Raw genomic sequence first — 18,649 nt, forward strand, 5'->3', positions numbered from 1 at the left:
TAAGCCTTTTGTAGACAGATTTTTCAGAAACACACAAGAACCATCTTTCTATGTTGTCATTTCATTGGTGTCCTAAATGTTGCTGGCACATTTATATATTTTATGGTTAAAAAAACTGTTTAATTTGTAAACATGCCCTAGAGCATCCTGAGAGCATCAAGTCTTTGAATATTTCTTCATGACTTGATTCAAGAATAATGAGCTTGGCTGAATGCAGTGGCTCATACCTGTAATCCCAGCACTTTGGGAGGCCGAGGTGGGAGGATTGACTGAGCCCAGAAGTTCAAGACTAACCTGGGCAAAACAGGGAGTCCCTGTCTCTACCAAAAAAAAAAAAGCAAAAAAAAAAAAAGCTGGGCTACAGTGACACATGCCTATGGTCACAGCTACTTGGGAGTCTGAGATGGAGGGATCACCTGGGCCTGGGAGTTTGAGGCTTCAATAAGCCATGATTGTGTCACTGCATCCAGCCTGGGCTACAGAGCAAGACCATGTCTCAAAAAAAAAATAATAAGCCAAGAGCACAAGAGCAGGTTCACTGGCAAATATGCTTACCATCTGAAATCAAATCTTTAATATTATGACCAAATGGACCTCAGGGGCTCAAGCAGCTGCCCCAGGTCACTGACACAGAGACAGTCAAATCCCTCAAGCGAGTGGTACTCTGATGAGTTTAGATGTCCAGAAAGTACCCAAGTTGCATTTCAGGATTTAATGTTGGCAGCCTCCAAACAGAAACAAAAGAATAGTCAAAGGTAACTTTAAACATCTTTTAGAGCCATGAGGTGTAGAGATTGGCCTGGGGGAACCCACAAACTGAAGCACAGGACTAAACACTGTCAGGGCCAGACTCTACTGTCAGGGGGATAGGACAAGGAGCACTGCCAGCCAGCTGGGGAAGGGGAGCCAGGGTCTACACTGTCAGTGAGCTGCAAAGGATACACACAATGTGATGGCACCACTGACTACCTGTACTAGGTGAATTTCAGTCTGGCTACTGATGTTTAAAGAGCATACTTTGCACTGCATTCTCTAACTTCATTTCATCATAGTATAAAAAACTAGGGAACTATGAATCGTCTATTTCTGCTTTGCAACACCTGTGAGTACAGTACACGTATTTTATATATATATATATGTATTTATATATGTATTTTTTGAGATGGAGTCTCACGCTGTCACCTAGGCTGGAGCACATTGGCACAATCTTGGTGCACTGCCACCTCCACCTCCTGGGTTCAAGCAGTTCTCCTACCTCAGCCTGAGTAGCTGGGATTACAGGTGTGCACCACCGCGCCTGGCTAATTTTTTTGTATTTTTAGTAGAGATGGGATCTCACCATGTTGGCCAAGCTGGTCATACAAATAATATTTTTATCGAAGAAGATACACTCTTCACCACAGTGATCACAGATTTTTTTTTTTTATCCAAATAGACTTTTCAGAGAAGATTTGGGGCAATGCCCAGGTAGTCATATCAAAGGATTTGGGTTACACAAGGATCATTACAAACAATAAATGTCAGATGGGTCTCAAAACAGAAATCAAGCATATAAGGAATCAAAGCAGCCGAGAGAGGGGGACAGGGCTTAGTTCGGGTGGGAGAAGTGGCCTAGAGAGCCCAGCCTGCGGCAGTCATGCAAAGAAATCAGAGATGTAGAGAGATAGCCCTGTGGTGGAGAACCAGCTGCCTGATAGTCTCAGAAGACTCGTGAGAGAAGAGGGAACTGTGGAGGAGGAAGGAATGAGTAGAAGGTATTAGCTGTTGCAAAAGAGAATCTGTAGGATAGTTGAGAGAAAGACTGTATTGCAGCCTCACTGAGAACCGTCGATATTGAATGAAAGAATGTGGGAGTCCAATCTGGGGAAATCACAGGTCTGAGACATTCTTTATCAGGTTAGGAGGAAGAGCAAGGTGAACCCTGAAGATAGCGAAGGACACATTGAAGAGGAAAAAGAAACTGGGCCCCATGAGCAGGTCCAGCCTGGTAGCAGAAGCATGGCCAGCACAGGCAGGCAGTGAAGGGCAAGAGGCCCCAAGCGGGAACATCACTGCTGAGGGGCGCAGTCTGGGTGGACAGAGTCTGCGTGAGAGCAGGACAGCGGCAGGCGTGTCATCCGAGTGTATGAGGGCAGAAGGCCCTCTGTGTTGGAGATGAGTTTGATATGAAAAGTATACACGTGGGGAAACTCAGAACTCCGTCAGGCTTAGACCAGAAACAATTTGACAGAATGAGTTATGCTTTCTTTAAGATGAAACGGACTTTGCTTGAGTCCCATTACTTTAAAAACATAGTGAATCTATAAAATAAAATAATTCATTGTCACAGATTCCACAAGCTAATATGAAAATTAAACCGCGCATTACTTTTCTAGTAGCAAAAACTATTGATTGACTTGATTGACGCACTTCTCTCCAAATTATCTTTTTAGTTCCCACTGATTAAAGAAAAACAAGATACAACTAAGCAATAATTTTAAGAAGCATCCCTGAGGTCTATTTTACTATTTTATAGAGATAAAAAAATAATCATTTGTGGTGTACTGCAGTGAGGAATCTTGTGAGACCATATATACACAATCCCATTCTCATTTCTTTTTTAAATAAGCATTTTAAACAGAACTGTTCATTAAATAAGGGCTACATTAAAACAACAACTGGAATCAATGACTTAATTCAATTTTGGAGCCTTCTCAGGTGAGACTGAATGATCACCTAATGACTCTCTTTACTATTACAAAACAAATAGGGTTTTTTGAAAGCAAGAAAAAAATAATGTGAAAATAGAACACTTGAAGTAAAATTATAATCATTATGATGTTGTCACTTTAACATCTATAGACGTAATTGTTTTCCAACTGACATGTGAGAAAAAATGTCCCAGACTAGGTAAAAATATGCTGCTGAATGTTCATTGGAGAAAAAATAAAAAGGCAAAACGATTCTAGCTCTCAGGTGCCTAATATATGATGAGACCACTATGCATATCTTGGAAACAGAAATAAAGGTTTTCCTTTATTTTTTCTTTTCCTCTATTTTTCTTTTTAAAAGGTATGCATGAAAGAGGTACAAAGCTCATTATAATACAATGTGAGCTGCACATTGTATACACCAGCATTATTAGATGTCTGTATCGTTTTTGGCCTATACTTCTAACAGCTACAAGCTTAGGTGCTGGATTTATACAAATTGAAATTTGCAACTTTTAATAACCTTAGTGCTTCCACAGACAAGTATCTGTCTTCCTTCCTCAACCCCTTCCCTGTGTTTGCCAAGAAGGAGGGTAACAGGAGTAAGATGCTGTGTTTGGAAGCAGGAATTCCAAAAACTGTTGTGAGACATGCTAGTGATAGAATGGAGCCTTCACTTTCATATATGTGCCCATTTTTAATTTACTGCATTTGCTGGTTACTGTGCGAAACAGGGCACAATAACTGTGTGAGCTGCTGCATTAGCAAACTGGCTAAAGTATCTCTGTCGTTTATACTTCCCCACTGCACAATCAGAATGGAAACATTTGCTCTATTGGAAGGCAGTGATAAGGACAGATTTTTAAAGTTTCCATTTTTAAGTGAAAATGAAAGAAAAATGCTCTTCTAGATGTGTTGTGCCTTTGAGCTCCATTTGAAAAAAGAAAAAAAAAAGGCAGAGAAAGCTGCTGTGAAGGTCACCGAGTGAAAGAACTTCCTCAGGGCACAGAATAAATTAAATCCCAAGGAAAAAATAAAATGTGATTTCCAGAGTGTGAGGCACAAACTCCAAATGACAATGATTGACAGCCAAACTATATCCGTGCAATATCCAAGACTGCACGTTCTCATTTACCTCAGTGTAGCCAGCAAGCGCCCATTAAACATCCGTCTGATGCCCAAATTAACCTTCTTGGCAAACTGAAAGAGGCACAAACTATCATAATCAACCTTTCATTATCACAGCAGCCTCTAGTTAAAGGGTCAGAATAATTGTGCCATCAGAGCCTTGATTGTTTTCAATCAACAGACGGCTGGAGTGACAGCTCGGTGATGGAGGAGTCTGATGAAACCGCACCAGGCCTAATCAGAGCAGATGAAAGGAAGGCATGATTGGTGCAAATGAACAGTCGTGCCTCTCCTTTTCATTTACAATCTGAAATTACTCTTAAATTTGTGGGGTTTTTTTTCCCTCCCTTATGAGCACCACTGAAAGAATGTTTGACTTATTATGAGTTCTGACAGTGCAGAGTTATAAAACACAGGTAGGGTTATCAGCTGAGGCTTTAAGTGGGTATTCAGCATAATTCTAACAAATTCACTCTTGAAAAGCACAAAATGACTAAAAAGGCTTCCAATGACCTAACCTCTCAGTGCTGTTTCATTAGCAGACCCATTTATTCTGCTGCTGTTAAATGATGAGACGATAAAACCAAGGGCAGGAATATCCTGTAAATGTTTTCTCCCAGTCTCACTGCTCTGCTTACTTCAGTATTAGTTCCTTTGCCCCAAAATCCTTAGAGTTCTCTAAAAGCAGTAAGAACATTAAGAGCTCAAAAGAGCTCATCCATCAGCGGGCATGCCTCAAACAGGAGTTGTTTTTCCTTAAGAACTTGATGCTATGGTGGGAACCACAAGTGATAGGAAAGGGACTGGAGCCCAGCCATCCGATGTGGATATCAAAAAGAATATCTGGGGAAGGAATAAAAAATTCTGCAATAGGCCACGCTAAATCTAGCATAAAAAGAATTTAGAGAGAATTGAAACACCATAAAGCTATATCTATACAGCTGTTTCTGTTAACAAACTACTGGCATTAACATCCTTAAAAAGTTCAGTGATGAATGGAATATACACTTGGAGTGCTAAAAATAAGCTTCTACTTTCTATTTTCTTTAATGCTGAGACCAACAAGCCAATCATGGGAGTATTATGATTTATATCAGTGCTGCAAAACAAAGGAAAGCCTTTTAGCTGCAAAGATTAATATGCATCTAATATGTATGCGTGTGTCTACCTGTAAGTGGGTGTACTGTGTGAATCCCACCTGCATATGTGTAAGTGATAGAGGACAGGACGGCTGTTGGCTCAGAATCCAAGGTACTTTTTAACCTCTTTACTCAAAATTTTTATATAAAACTTATGCCATTTTATTAGCTAGATTGGGCATAAGAATGATGAGATGGGATATATAACTAACAAGGTAAAAAGAAGACTTATAAAATAACAGCCTCGAATTTTCCATGCAATATTTAGCAAAATTTGTTGCCTCTGAACTGGGTCTCATTTTATGAGCCAATTGCTCACCATGAATGTATCCAGAATGTACAAAATTCATGTAGTTCTACCTATATGTAAATGAACTTCAAACAGAATATTGCCAAACCCTGCATATGACTTTCTGCAAAATCTCAGAGTTTTTGTTTTGTTTTTCAGAAGACAGTTGTCAAAGAAAGCTATCTGGGAGGTAGTTCAAACACATGTATTTTCCAAATCCATCCTCACTCTCACACACTTTCTCAAGTGCTGCATTCCTCAGCGGATCACTTTACTTCTTGTGTGCTCCCGGGCACCTTCCACAAGCTTTATCAATGAGTGACACATGCTCCATCATCTCCTGAGGGTTTAGTTCTCTCAGTGTGGTGCTGGCTTTTTAAGGCATGACTTCCTTCTGCCCAGAAGGCAGTTTGTGTATAGGTCAAATAGGAGTGGCTTCAGGATACTGACTACACATGGGGTTGAAAACAGGATTTCCTGGCTGTTTCACAGAGCATGAAGACGAGAAGCAGGCCAATTTGGGTAAGTGCCTATTCTAACTCCCAGAATCCAAGGGGTGTAGAATTAATCATTCTAAAGCACTACACAGCCCCTCTACATTGCCTAAAACTTACATGAGATGAGAGCAGCAAAAAGATTCTTCAGGGGACCTGGCAAACCTGATAAGTCAACCCCTTTGTTTACTTTATTATTTACACTTTATTGGATTGATATGGGGCTTCACTCCAAAGAGTACGTAGTCCTAGCAGTGGGCAGAATAAGGAATTGATTACAGTCCTCAGCAGGTCCAATGTCATTCTCACTGCCAAAGAGACAGATGCCTAAAGTGTATTTGCCACTTAACTAAGTGTCGTCCTTTCTGGATGGAGAGGTTTAGTTTTAGTTTCAGCTGTGAGTAATTTTCCATTGTGATTGGCTGACTTATAGTCAATTTAGTATAATTAATGCCAAATTACATTGTAATTCACGTAGAATTACAAATTAAAAGCTATATTAAGAGCAAATGAATTAATCAAAATTAATGATATTATGCTCACTTGTTTTAAAGTGTTAATAAGATAGGTCCTCCTAAAACGTTTAAACTTTAGCGCACCATCCATCACTCCTTTAATTACCTGATTTCCTTGTGTGGCCAGAGAAGGTAGCATGTGGGCATTCCTCATCAACAAGAACACACACAAAGAAGATATGTGCACTCAGCCTCTGGTGTGCGGGGTCTTTTTAGCTCCTGTTCTTGAAGCATAAGTAATACCGTGCCACTTACCAATACTGACTTGTAACTCTTCCTATAGACAAAGGAGAACAACGCACAAAATCTTTGATACATAACTTTAGAATCATTCATTGACTTTTTTTTCCCTGAATTTGTCTTCCTGGTTATGCTTTCTCTACCAGAATATCAAAATAGGTTTGCAGTTCATCAACATGCCACCGCACGTAACAAGGAGGAGGTGGTCAGATGAAGGAGTGGATCCTCACCATGGCGAATGCATTATTATGAGCATTAAAAAAGCCCAACAATGATGTATGAATGCTTTCCTGATTATGATCTCAGAATGGCCACTTTTCTCCTCCAGGTGTGTTGAGTCAGGGTGTTATTTTTCCTTGTAGCAGAAGTTTTGGACGCAAGGGTGGGAGAAGCACTTCTAAGGAAGTCAGTATTCAACAACAAATGTTGAGGCTTCTCCTGACATCTCTTTAGAATGTAAATAATCCTAGAGCCTCTGGGTCACTTTATAAGTAAATTTACATCCTCTCCTTCAGAACTCCCAGAACAGCAAATCTCTATTGTCTGACACAGCCAATCAGCATGATTGTGATCTAACACTGAAGAAAACGGATTCACAGGATCATTTGTGTTGGAAAGAGACTAACATTTATCAGTTTCAAGAAATTTCACCTTTTCTCTTAAGCCCCACATCTAAACCATCACCCAACTGTCAATTTCTGCTGCATACATTTCTAAAATTTCAATATATTGGGCATAAAATGAAAATGGAATGATCAGTCATTTCCATTTGTTCCTTCCAATATCTGGTCTCAAATAGGGAAAACAGCCTACAGACTTTTCCCCACATGGTCTGTTCACTGCAGCAGAAATAATGGCACTCCAGGTTTTTTTTTACTCTAATTTATGTCTCTTGGTCAGATTTTAAAGAGATCCTCCCTCATCGTCTTTCATTTCCTGCTTTATACTACACCATCGTGTCCTTTGAAGGAATAAAAGATGGTTCCCTCCCTCTGCCAGAAATCTCTATGCATTCTTCCTTATCAAACCATCCAGAGCCCCAGTTTCTGGGCTCTGATCAAAAAAGACCCTCAGCAACACTTTCCTGTACTACTTTATTGGAGACATTTTTGCAACTTCCCACAAAGTCTCACAACAGGTGAAAATGAAAACTGGTAATTTATTAGGAAATGTCTACTTCTGGTTCACTCATTATAGAGTAATATATAAAAACCTTTGACTTATGAGATGTATAAGGCACTTTGAGGTTCTGTTTTCTTAAAGAGTTGGTATATTTCAAGAGAATACAGTGAAACCTCCATTGAAATCTATATTGTGAAGTGAGTCAACTATTGAACTTCCAGAAGCTTTAGTTTTCTCACTAGTTAAAATTTGGATCATACTTGCCTTATCAACCTTAACAAGGCTGATGAGAGACTCAAGAGAAATTATGTGTGTGAAATGCTTTAAAATATAAAGCTGTCTAGGCTTGTAAAGAATTATTATTGTTGGTATTATTATTGATGGACTTCTATGCTAGCCTCAGGGTTTCTACCTTGTATATGGCTTATAGTTTTAAATCCCTGATAACCCAGGTAGCAGCAATATTACTGCAGGCCACCAATGCATAAGTAATATTCTCCAGTCATCTTTTTCCTTCTCACAGCAGCAACAACAAAAATATCAGTCTGGAAACAACATGAATCACAATGAAAATTAGAAGCAGAGAACATAAATATGTCATATCTCATAAATCACCTTGTTCTGTTGTGCTTATTCTTTAAAAAAAAAAAAAAAAAAACTATTAACTCATGAGAACAGCAGCACATGAACACAAGTTGGGTCTCCTGTAATTTCTGATAATCACTGCCCCTCACAGCTACTCAGCAATGCACAGCTCTAGCACTGAGGATTAGCTGGAGCAAAGCCCCTCTGAAATGAACATGTCATGCATCTCGCAAAGGCACACAGCCCAGACAAACAGCAGCAAAGCCACGAGTCAAGCTACTGGGGGATGCACCCTCACAGAGGAGTTAGCCGCATGTAGATTAGGAGGAAAGACTAAATATATGCTCTGGCAACTAGGAGAACCAATCCCTGAAATAGCAGCATTACTCCATGTCCAGCTGGGGGCCCCTCAAAGGATAAAACATCCTCTCGGCATAACATTATTTGGGATGCAAAGGAGCCACTGTTTATTCTCTTTACTAACATCTAAGAAGAAGGAAACGGAGACACCCTCATCACATTTGTAGAAAAAAAAAGCTATACGTAGTTGGGAGAAACTATAAGAAGTTTCAGAAAGAAAATTAAGAAGTGGTACCAATTTGTAAGTTGGGACTACAGGTACGAATTTCATGAGTTTAAGAAGTGGCAGTTTTAAAAAATAGGAGATATTATGAAGACACCCAGAAAGTAGCTATCTGGGAAAATAATAGTAACAACACATGCATGTATGAAAGAGAATTGAAGAAGGGCAGGAACATGATGAAAAATTATAATTTGTTTGAGGATAAGAGTTCTTAGTATTTTATTCCGTTTCTAGTTACCAAGGTCCATATATTAAAACATGAACACAGCTTGTAGAACTTTTTGATTAAATATTTACCCACAGCCTGATGTGTTTGAGGCTTGGACTGCATCACATGGATTGACAAATGTTTGTGAAGCTGTTTAGAGGGTGCATACAACGATCAAGAGTTAACAATAAGCAAAGCATTGAACAAAAGGTGAAAGGACACTGGTTGGTATTGAAATATCCAGTCAAAAGCATGTCATCTCCATTATACCCATATCATTTCAACATGCCCCAACTTGGCAAAGAAATCATTATGCTATTTGGCACAGGTCAGTCCTCACTGGGAAGGAACTGGGCAGGTGGGAAAGAGCAGCAAGCGGAAAGCCCCACATCAGACACTGTCAGGCCCATGACAGCAGGACCCTGTTGGTCCTTCACATTACTGACTGTCTAGCACCCGTCATATGGCAGGCAATAGTAGTACCCCACAGGACATGGCTGGGCAGAGCAGGCACTCAATAACTATTTGGAATGAATGAAAGAATGAATGAGGCATATGTCATCTAACAGAATTAGAATTAGCAACATGACACAGACATGGAGGCAGGCACAGAGGCCATGATTTGTTCAATCCATGGGCACTACCCAAGGGAACTAGAATGATCATGCTCTTTTTTCTGTTTTTGTTTTCTGGGTTTATTTTTTTCCAGACAGGGTCTCACTCTGTTGCCCAGGCTGGAGAGCAGTGGTGCAATCACAGCACACTGCAGCCTCAACTTCTTGGACTCAGGTGAACCTGCCCTTTGGGTAGCTGGGACTACAGGTGCATGCCACCATGCCTAGCTAATATTTTCGTAGAGACAGGGGTCTCACTATGTTGCACAGGCTGGTCTCAAACTTCTGGGCTCAAGCGATCAGCCTGCTTCAACCTCACAAAGTGCTAGGATTACAGGCATGAGCCACTTGTGCCCAGCTAATCAAGCCCTTCTTAATTCCTGTTAAAGTCAGAGGATTAATTGGATGCACCTCTGTGCCCATCGCCTGAGTATTTCTGAGCTTCTATTACAACTTTAGAAGCTAGAGACCAAAGTAGACATAGCTCAAGAATTAGAAGACATGAGTTTGATTCCTAGATATGTTGCCTCAGTTTCCCCTTTTGTTCTACAGGAGAACAAAGCAATAATAAATGCAGATGCATTCTCAAAACTGTGATGTGATATTCAAATTGGAAGTATTTTAATAGTATTGTTTGACATATAGTACTATTTAAAGTCCTTGCTTCTTCCTGGCCAGAGGTACATTTGGGTCAATTTATCATCGAAGGATAAAAGATGAAAGCCGAGTACATCACTAGTGTCCTCTACTTTCCAACTATAAAGGGATAGTAGTTTTTGGTTTGGGTTCACTTCTGGGACTCCTTTTGAAGAAAATGATTAATTCAAACTGTAACGTGGCTGATTCTGTGGTATACATAAAAGCCCAGGAGGAGCGTGTCAACAAACCACTGCATTTGAGATTGTTGACTAAACAATATGTGGCTTATGTCTCTCAAGATATAAAATGAATATGTAATTAAGAGTATGACGGCCGGGCGCGGTGGCTCAAGCCTGTAATCCCAGCACTTTGGGAGGCCGAGACGGGCGGATCACGAGGTCAGGAGTTCGAGACCATCCTGGCTAACACGGTGAAACCCCGTCTCTACTAAAAAATACAAAAAGCTAGCCAGGCGAGGTGGCTGGCGCCTGTAGTCCCAGCTACTCGGGAGGCTGAGGCAGGAGAATGGCATAAACCCGGGAGGCGGAGCTTGCAGTGAGCTGAGATCCGGCCACTGCACTCCAGCCCAAAAAAAAAAAAAAAAAAAAAAAAAAGAGTATGACTTAGGGAAGCAAATTTCCAACAAAAATATAAGGAAAAATGCAGGCCAAACTCATTTTCTATATCAATTTTCTTAGAATAAATCCAGCCTTATGTAGGAATAGTAGGATGTCTTATTATCCATTCAATACATTTTAATATGGAAACTCTACATTATAGTTTTTATTTATTATTAATAGAGTACAAAAGAACATGGCAGTAGGTAATGCAAACACTACAGCACAGCCTCTGCCTCTAGGGATGGATAATCACGGATAAATATGAACAGGATTGCCCCAGCCCCAAATCAGGTGACATGGTCCCTCTTTGCCACACTAAAATAGGGCACAATTTAGATTTGTGCAATTGCTTTTGCACCAACCTAATAGAATAAAGGCAACCCTCCCTGCTGAGGTCTCACCTTGTTTGACGTCACTCACATAGCCAGTGAATTTTTTGGTCTTAGTATCTACTTAAGTCCAGGCAAAGTGAGACTCAGAATACAAGTTGGAAGTGTCCTCAACCCCAAGGTTAATAAAGTAAGAAAAGTGCTGTTCTTTTTTTTGAGATGGAGTCTCATTCTATCATCCCGGCTGGACTGTAGTGGTGCGATCTCCACTCACTGCAACCTCTGCCTCTCGGTTCAACTGATTTTCCTACCTCAGCCTCCGGAGTAGCTGGGATCACAGTGCCTGCCACCACACCCAGAGCTGTTTTCTTTCATTTTTAAATATCTTTCTTGTTTCTGCTACTTTGGAGATAAAATAAAAATTCAGAGAGCTATACTTATGGTTTAAAATCAGAAGGATTCTCTCCATTTGGGAGGAGGCCTGGGAGAGGAAAACGGAGTTGGCAGACCTGTCCTCTGCCTTCCTTCCACTCTAGCATAATTTTGGGTATTTAGTAGGTGCTCAGTACATTCTGATGGGTGGGCAGCCATACTTTCTCCCTATGCTACTGTATATAAGAACTGATGTTATATTCAGGTGTTTTCTATAAATTGTACTGCCATGGAAAACAGTAATATCCTTCTCACTCTGGTGAAAGAGAACCTAAAGGCAGAAAATGCAGGAAATGCATGTTCCTGAAAAGAAACAGAGATTACTCAGCACTTCCTATGAAAATGAAAACAGATCCGATCGTGAGAATGATATGGAATTATTTCTATGTGTTGTTCTAAGTTTTTTTAATGAAGAATTGCCATGTTTTGGCTTATTTAAAAATATTTTATTGACAGAGAAGGATTGTATAGATTCAAGGTATACAGCATGATAATTTGATATGCATATACACTGGGAAATGACTACCACAATCAAATTAATGAACATATCCCTGGAACCCATGCTCTACATGGGTAGATCCCTAGAACTTGTTTATTTTCTAACTAAAAGTTTTGTGCCCTTTGATCAACATCTCCCCATTTCTTGCACTCCCCAGCTCCTATGGCAAGACACTGGCTCAACAGTCTGAAAATATATGCAAAATCTAACAGAAGATATTTAACAGGGCCCTACTGAAATGAAGTTCTAATTGGGAGCTAAAATCCAAAAGCAAAATCAAATGGATAGAGATTTGCCAGGTCACAAATGCAAGTGACCTCATGTCCCATATTTCCATTTCAGCTGATTTGTTCGGTTTTAGTTTCCTTTCTTTGAACCCAATAGCCAATTTGGTGTCTTTCATCTGGAACCTGATAAATTGCTGGCCTTGAAACATAAAACCAAATTGTTGAGCTGAATTGAACTAAATTTTTAAAAAACAATATATTTTAGGGAACTTCTATGTCCTTATCCATTCTAAGGTATGTATGTGTACAACTCTCTATGTTACCTCTAAATATAGAGTGAAATTAACCAACAGATCAAGTCATTTCAGACTTGAAATGGAAGGGATAAAAATTTGTCTAGGAGGGACCAAGAAGATTTCTGTGAGAGAAAAGACTCAGAATAAAGTTTAAAAAGGTCAGATGGAAAAAAAAAGGACAGTTCCAAGGCATCATCTTGGGGTATTACAGATTCACAGATCCACAGAATGATCACTGTGGTCTGCATACGGCACATTTTGTCGAGGAAAGGGCCTGGGTAAGGAACAGCAGGAAAAAGTGAAAAAGAGTTGGTTCAGTGAGGATAATTTGAAGGTTCTTATGACAGGTCTTCAGAGCCAGACTGCATGAAGTCTGGTGAATAATGAAAATTAGATCTTTCACCAAAAACAGAATGGTCCCAGATTACATTATCAGGACATAGTAGAAGAGCCAGCTGCCTAAGTGTGTGTGTGTTTACCATGCTCTCACCTAAGTTACTGGTTGCACATATTAATCAAATAGCACGCCCCCCTCCATCCAGTTTTCTATAACCTGTCCTACCTTGTGCCAATTTCCTTTCTCCTCCCCAACACCCTTTGCTTCACTCTTCTTCTTTAAGACATGGGATGGGGATTTGTTAAAGTCAATGAGCACTTTATTACAGTGAGAACGTTCCGTAATGAACAATTCAGCAATTTAATGAGATTCTGTAGATCTGTCTCCAGCCTGTCCATCAAGTTTCACTTCTATAAAGCACCCTGACACTAATCCTCTGGCATACCCAATCTCTACCCTGGGCTGAATATTAGATTCTTCCATGGTATATTGCATTACTAGTATAACCTCAGCAAAAATGATGAAGTTAACTACACTTGAGGCAAAATAGCTGGTATGATTTGATTTTTCTCTATGGGGTTGAATATGAGGGAAATACTTATTTACTAAGATAAAGCAAAAACAGTTTCTTATTGCCTGCTGAATGCCTAAATTGATAATATTTATGTGAGTCTTTTAATTCTTTCTTGAGGACCAGGTATTAAAAAAATTATTGCCTGCAGCAGAAATCAGCTTTTAAAATTCTACATTATAATATTAGTAACCTTTAGAGAGGCAATTATGATAACTCTTAAGTGGACAGTATGGAATTTTCTTGACACTCAGCCATCTGCACATTACCATGTCGATCTCTGGCAGTGCCTTCAACTGCGCCACAAAAAGAGATAGAAGCCACAAGGATGGTTAGCCTCAGACGTCAATTCAGTTAGAAAAAATTAAATGCAGGATTCATTCCAAATATTTCTTTTTCCCTTGGGAAGTGAAGAAAATTTGGCTACTTCCCACTCTGAACTGACCAAAGTAAATTCTGTTGATTTGTGTTTATAAGAGAGAGCCACAGATAATTGAAATTTCTACCAAAAACAGATCCTCGCCAACGTATTCAACCTCTGCCTAAACAAACATTACCAAAAATACCCAAGGAGCCACGAAAATTTATTCTTTAGTGTCTTTTCGGTCCTTATATTTTCTTTATCAAGACAGTGTGGAATAGTGAAGACATGGGGTCGGGTGTTAGCAGACTTAAATTTGAAGGCTGGCCCTGCTCTGTGACTCTGAGTAAGGCACAGAACGCTCATTTTGTTCATCGGGTACATGCAGTGATAATAGCCATTCTTTCAGGCCTGCTGTCAATAAGTTTGCAAAGAGCCTGGGACCCAGAAGGCCTTCAGGACACTGCAGCTCTTTAATTCCCTCTGGTGGAAGCAATAATGAAGAGGGAAGTTACTGATTAAAATAACACAAATAATGAAATAAGGCAGAAAGGCATCAGGAAAAAAATCAGTGAGTAGAGTTAGCTACTGAATAATTAACAGCTACCTATATGACTATTTTGGCCAGAATTAAAATACTCCCTAAATATCACTTGATAAGACACCAGGGATTCACTGTTTAATCAGCTAGTAGAAGACTTTAAATTTTCCCTGGTAGTCTGTATATAATTATTTTTCAAATGATCGTGAAATCTTGGAGGCATGGCACCTTAGAAGTAACAAAATGGCTAGCCAGTGCTTCAGAGAGTGAGATAGACAGGCTGTGATAGGGAGGAGGAAGATGGGCTCTCTGAATATTCCCCAAAGATGCCATGTGGATTGTTCAAGGAATAGTCACTGGGGATGAGCAGAAGAGGATTTAAATTGAATAATCAACTTCAAACCACAAAACATCCTCCTGTCCTCTAGACAAAGGAACGACACAATGTGAAAAGAATGCTATGTCAGGCGAAAAGGCAGGGCTTAGGAAAATAGCAATGAATGCAGAATGAGCTAAGGATGGAGATTTTTCCACTGCTATGCAAGAAGAGCTTCATTTCATTCGAGATCCAAGCTGCTCTCTATTGCAACAAAGAAATGTTTCTGAATTGTTTACAGCAAAGGCCCAAATTTACTCTGATTCTACTGGTCTTAAATATGCATATATATCACTTTACAATCCATTTTTTGGTCATATTTTGTTTAAGAAACAATTTTTTATCAGGAAAAAAAATCCCTTGACTCAGATGTGACCATGTTAGGTTCTGGGAAGCCACAGTGAGGGTCTCATGGATCGCCCCTGCAATTCCCTGAGTTAAGCTGCAGAGTCCGCTGAGGGCTCTGAGCCTCAAGGGCCAGTGTTCTCTACTCACTTGTCTGTCAAGGAAGCATGACTTCTAAAACAACTCCATGAGGACCAAAGCCGCTAAAATAGTGGTAATCCTTTAACTTAAAATCATGGCATGCCTTTTCAGTGCCAAAAGAGGACCGTGCACAGCGCCCTTACCTGCCAGATCTGCTCTTCGCTCAGGGAGGTCAGGCGGTCGCTCTTCAGCACCTCCTGAAGCAGGCAATAGGGAAGCGTTAGAACATCTTCCGGGCGGCTCTTCAGGAGTTCAGAGAGATGTTTCACTAAGAAATCGATCACTGCCTTCTCCAACAAAGTGAGGTTAAAGAGGTCAGCAAGTCTGTACAGATCCAAGTAATTAAAGCTATTTAATTCCTGGGTGCCAAAAAAATAAAAATGAAAAAAAGATCTCTTAGAAATCAATCCAAGAAAGAGCAGGCAAGAAATTCAGATGGACTCACTAAGGTTCTCATCACAGAGGTGGGAGAAATGGGAGGGCTAGTGTTAAAAAACAAAACAAAACAAACAAACAAACAAAAAAACCAGAAATCACAATTATAAGGCTCTGCGTAGAGAACGGCTATTCTAGAATTCATAATTTTTCCTCATTTTACTCTTCTTAAAACCCATATATGCAAAGACATCTTAATAAAAGGAGTGAAAGGGGTCTCTGGTTTCAAGGGCTGAAATGTTATTTTGCAACATTCTAGAGACATTTTACTAATGAGGGCAATTGATTTTTCTACCCTTACCATATTTTATAGCTTTTTCTCTACTAAAGATAATGTAAGGGCAGGTAAACGGAGATTCATGATTAGATGACATTAACTGTATGAAGACAGACTGACTCTGCTCTTTTTCTAAAACTTCAAACTAAGTAGGTCTTTAAGTCGAAACAACCCATCCTGTCTTAACTAAAACCCAGAGTTTTATATACAAGGTCTCAGGAAATGAGGAAATCTCACAGAAAAGACTCCTGTTTGAATAATTCTATATTGAATCCACCTAAGATGGATGATTTGTAATTGTTCTTTGTTTTTTTTCTCAGCCTCAAACATTCCATTTTTCCCACCTTTTTGAAGAGTTTCTACAGAAATGCTTCAAATTTGGGAGGATTTTACCTGCAGTCTCAAGCTCATAGCCAGGGCTCTACAATTTTGCCTCCAGAGAGTCACAGCTTCCACTGTACCTTTGTCACTGTACCCCCGCAAAAATCAGAGATACAGTACACTTGTTGAAAGAAAATTTACATATGTCAAGTAGAATGAGAGTGGGCTGTTTCCTACTTTCCCCTCACTTTTAACTTACAATTATTAACATAATTATGAGCAATATTTTTCCAATAACTTGAGGAATGCAGAATGCTATCAAATAGCCATTTCACTCTATAAATCCAAGTAATTTTCAACATACTCTCCCCCCTTTCTAGTTATCTAAGAGTATTAAGAACTCTTTACTGAGGTGCACAGTTTGCACCTCAGTAGATAACTGTATAAAGCAGGGAGCTGAAGGAAAAAGAAAACTCACCCCAAGGCAATGCTAACATAGCATGCACTCCTCCTTTTGGGGCAGATGGGCTCTGTGAGCCTTAAGCAAAACCATTGCTTCTCGTCCTTTTGGTTAAGCCATGTGTAAACAAAATAAGCACCAATAATGCTGCTTTTAAACTTTCCATTAATGTGATGGGGGAAGGTGGGAAGCAATACACTTCATTAAATGCCCAACAATAGTACTGTGGATGGGAAACAAAAAATACTGCTGTTATAGAAAGAGTGCCATTTCTAGTTATAAAAAGTAATAAATGCTCATTTCATAAAATTCAGGAAATACAAAGTATGGAAAACAAAAATCGGTCATAATTTCACCATGCAGAGATAATCACTATTAATGTTTTTGTATATATACTTCTAGACTTTTAAAAAATAAGTCTTTTATATGTTGAAAAAAAGAGGAGAGTTGCATTCAGGACCAAACAAACCATCAGCCACCACAGGCACTTGGAGGCAACCAAGGCAGGCAGAGAAGAGCAAGGGCGGTAGAGGCAGGCAGACTCGGCTTAAATCCAGCTTGACACACCATTGGCTGGGGTCTTGGGTCAGTCACTGAATCTCTGCTATTCCCCAAGTACAATTTTTTTTTTTTTTTTGAGACGGAATCTTGCTCTGTCACTCAGGCTGGAGTGCAGTGGTACGATCTCAGCTCACCACAACCTCTGCCTCCAGGTTCAAGTGATTATCCTGCCTCAGCCTCCCGAGCAGCTGGGACCACAGGCGCGCACCACCACACCCAGCTAATTTTTGGATTTTTAGTAGAGACGGGGTTTCACCATATTGATTAGACTGGTCTTGAACTCCTGACCTCATGATCCGCCCGCCTCGGCCTCCCAAAGTGTTGGGATTACAGGCGTAAGCCACGGTGCCCGGCCTCCCCCAAGTACAAATTTAAGAGCTCAATGAGCTCATAGGGTTGGCATAAAGATAATGTATGAAAAGCACTTACCATAAAAGTTTGGCACGTGGAAAGTACACAGTAGGTTGCCGGGGAGAGCAAGAACAATAAAGTATATTTGAGCATTGTTGTTTGGGATCCATAAACCATGATTAATCACTGATGCAAGGAGGTCAAAATGAAGCACGTGTTTTCTTTAGATATTCAAGTCTTGAATAAGGCACACCATTAACTCAGGGAAAGAGGGGGTGGCCAAAATAAAAACCATAGAATTAAGATAAAAACTAATTGCAAGTTAATGCCTGCCACATCTATACAACTAACCCACATCTTTCTCCTAAGCTCTGAATTCATTTTCCCAACTGCTTATAAGAAGATGCTGTCTCTTGGATATCCCACAGTCATAAACTCATCATGTCCAAACTGAGTTTTTTTTTTTGTTTTTTTTTTTTTTTGAGACGAAATCTCACTCAGTCACCCAGGCTGGAGTGCAGTGGTGCGATCTCGGCTCAGTGCAAGCTCCACCTCCCAGGTGCTCGCCATTCTCCTGCCTCAGCCTCCCGAGTAGCTGGGACCACAGGCGTCTGCCACCACGCCCGGCTAATTTTTTGTATTTTTAGTAGAGACACGGTTTCACTGTGTTAGCCAGGATGGTGTTGATCTCTTGACCTCATGATTTGGTGACTACAGGCGTGAGCCACTGTGCCCGGCCTAAACTGAGCTTATTTTATAATAGCCTGCATCTTCTCCTGTATCTCCTCTCTTAGGTAACAGTCACATCTAGACACCCACATCAAGAACCCAAAAGCTGGCCCATATTCCTCCCTTTTATCTAGTCAACCGCCAGTCCTGTCTCTTTTTCCTCTTTAGTATTTCTTGTTCTGTCCCTTATCATC

At 40.1% G+C, this 18,649-nt stretch overlaps 1 protein-coding gene across 4 annotated transcripts in view; it reads right to left on the bottom strand.

The window, feature by feature from the left end:
* Positions 1-18,649, bottom strand: part of KLHL32 (kelch-like family member 32) — a 230,252-nt gene that overhangs the window by 39,536 nt on the left and 172,067 nt on the right. For all 4 annotated transcript variants that reach the window (XM_011955165.1, XM_011955164.1, XM_011955162.1 and 1 more), the window contains one exon: positions 15,465-15,680. In XM_011955165.1, the coding sequence (XP_011810555.1) occupies positions 15,465-15,680 (216 nt within the window). The remainder of the gene's footprint in view (positions 1-15,464; positions 15,681-18,649) is intronic.

This window comes from Colobus angolensis, unplaced genomic scaffold, assembly GCF_000951035.1.
Source record: "Colobus angolensis palliatus isolate OR3802 unplaced genomic scaffold, Cang.pa_1.0 Scaffold398, whole genome shotgun sequence".
Classification (NCBI taxonomy): Eukaryota; Metazoa; Chordata; class Mammalia; order Primates; family Cercopithecidae; genus Colobus; species Colobus angolensis.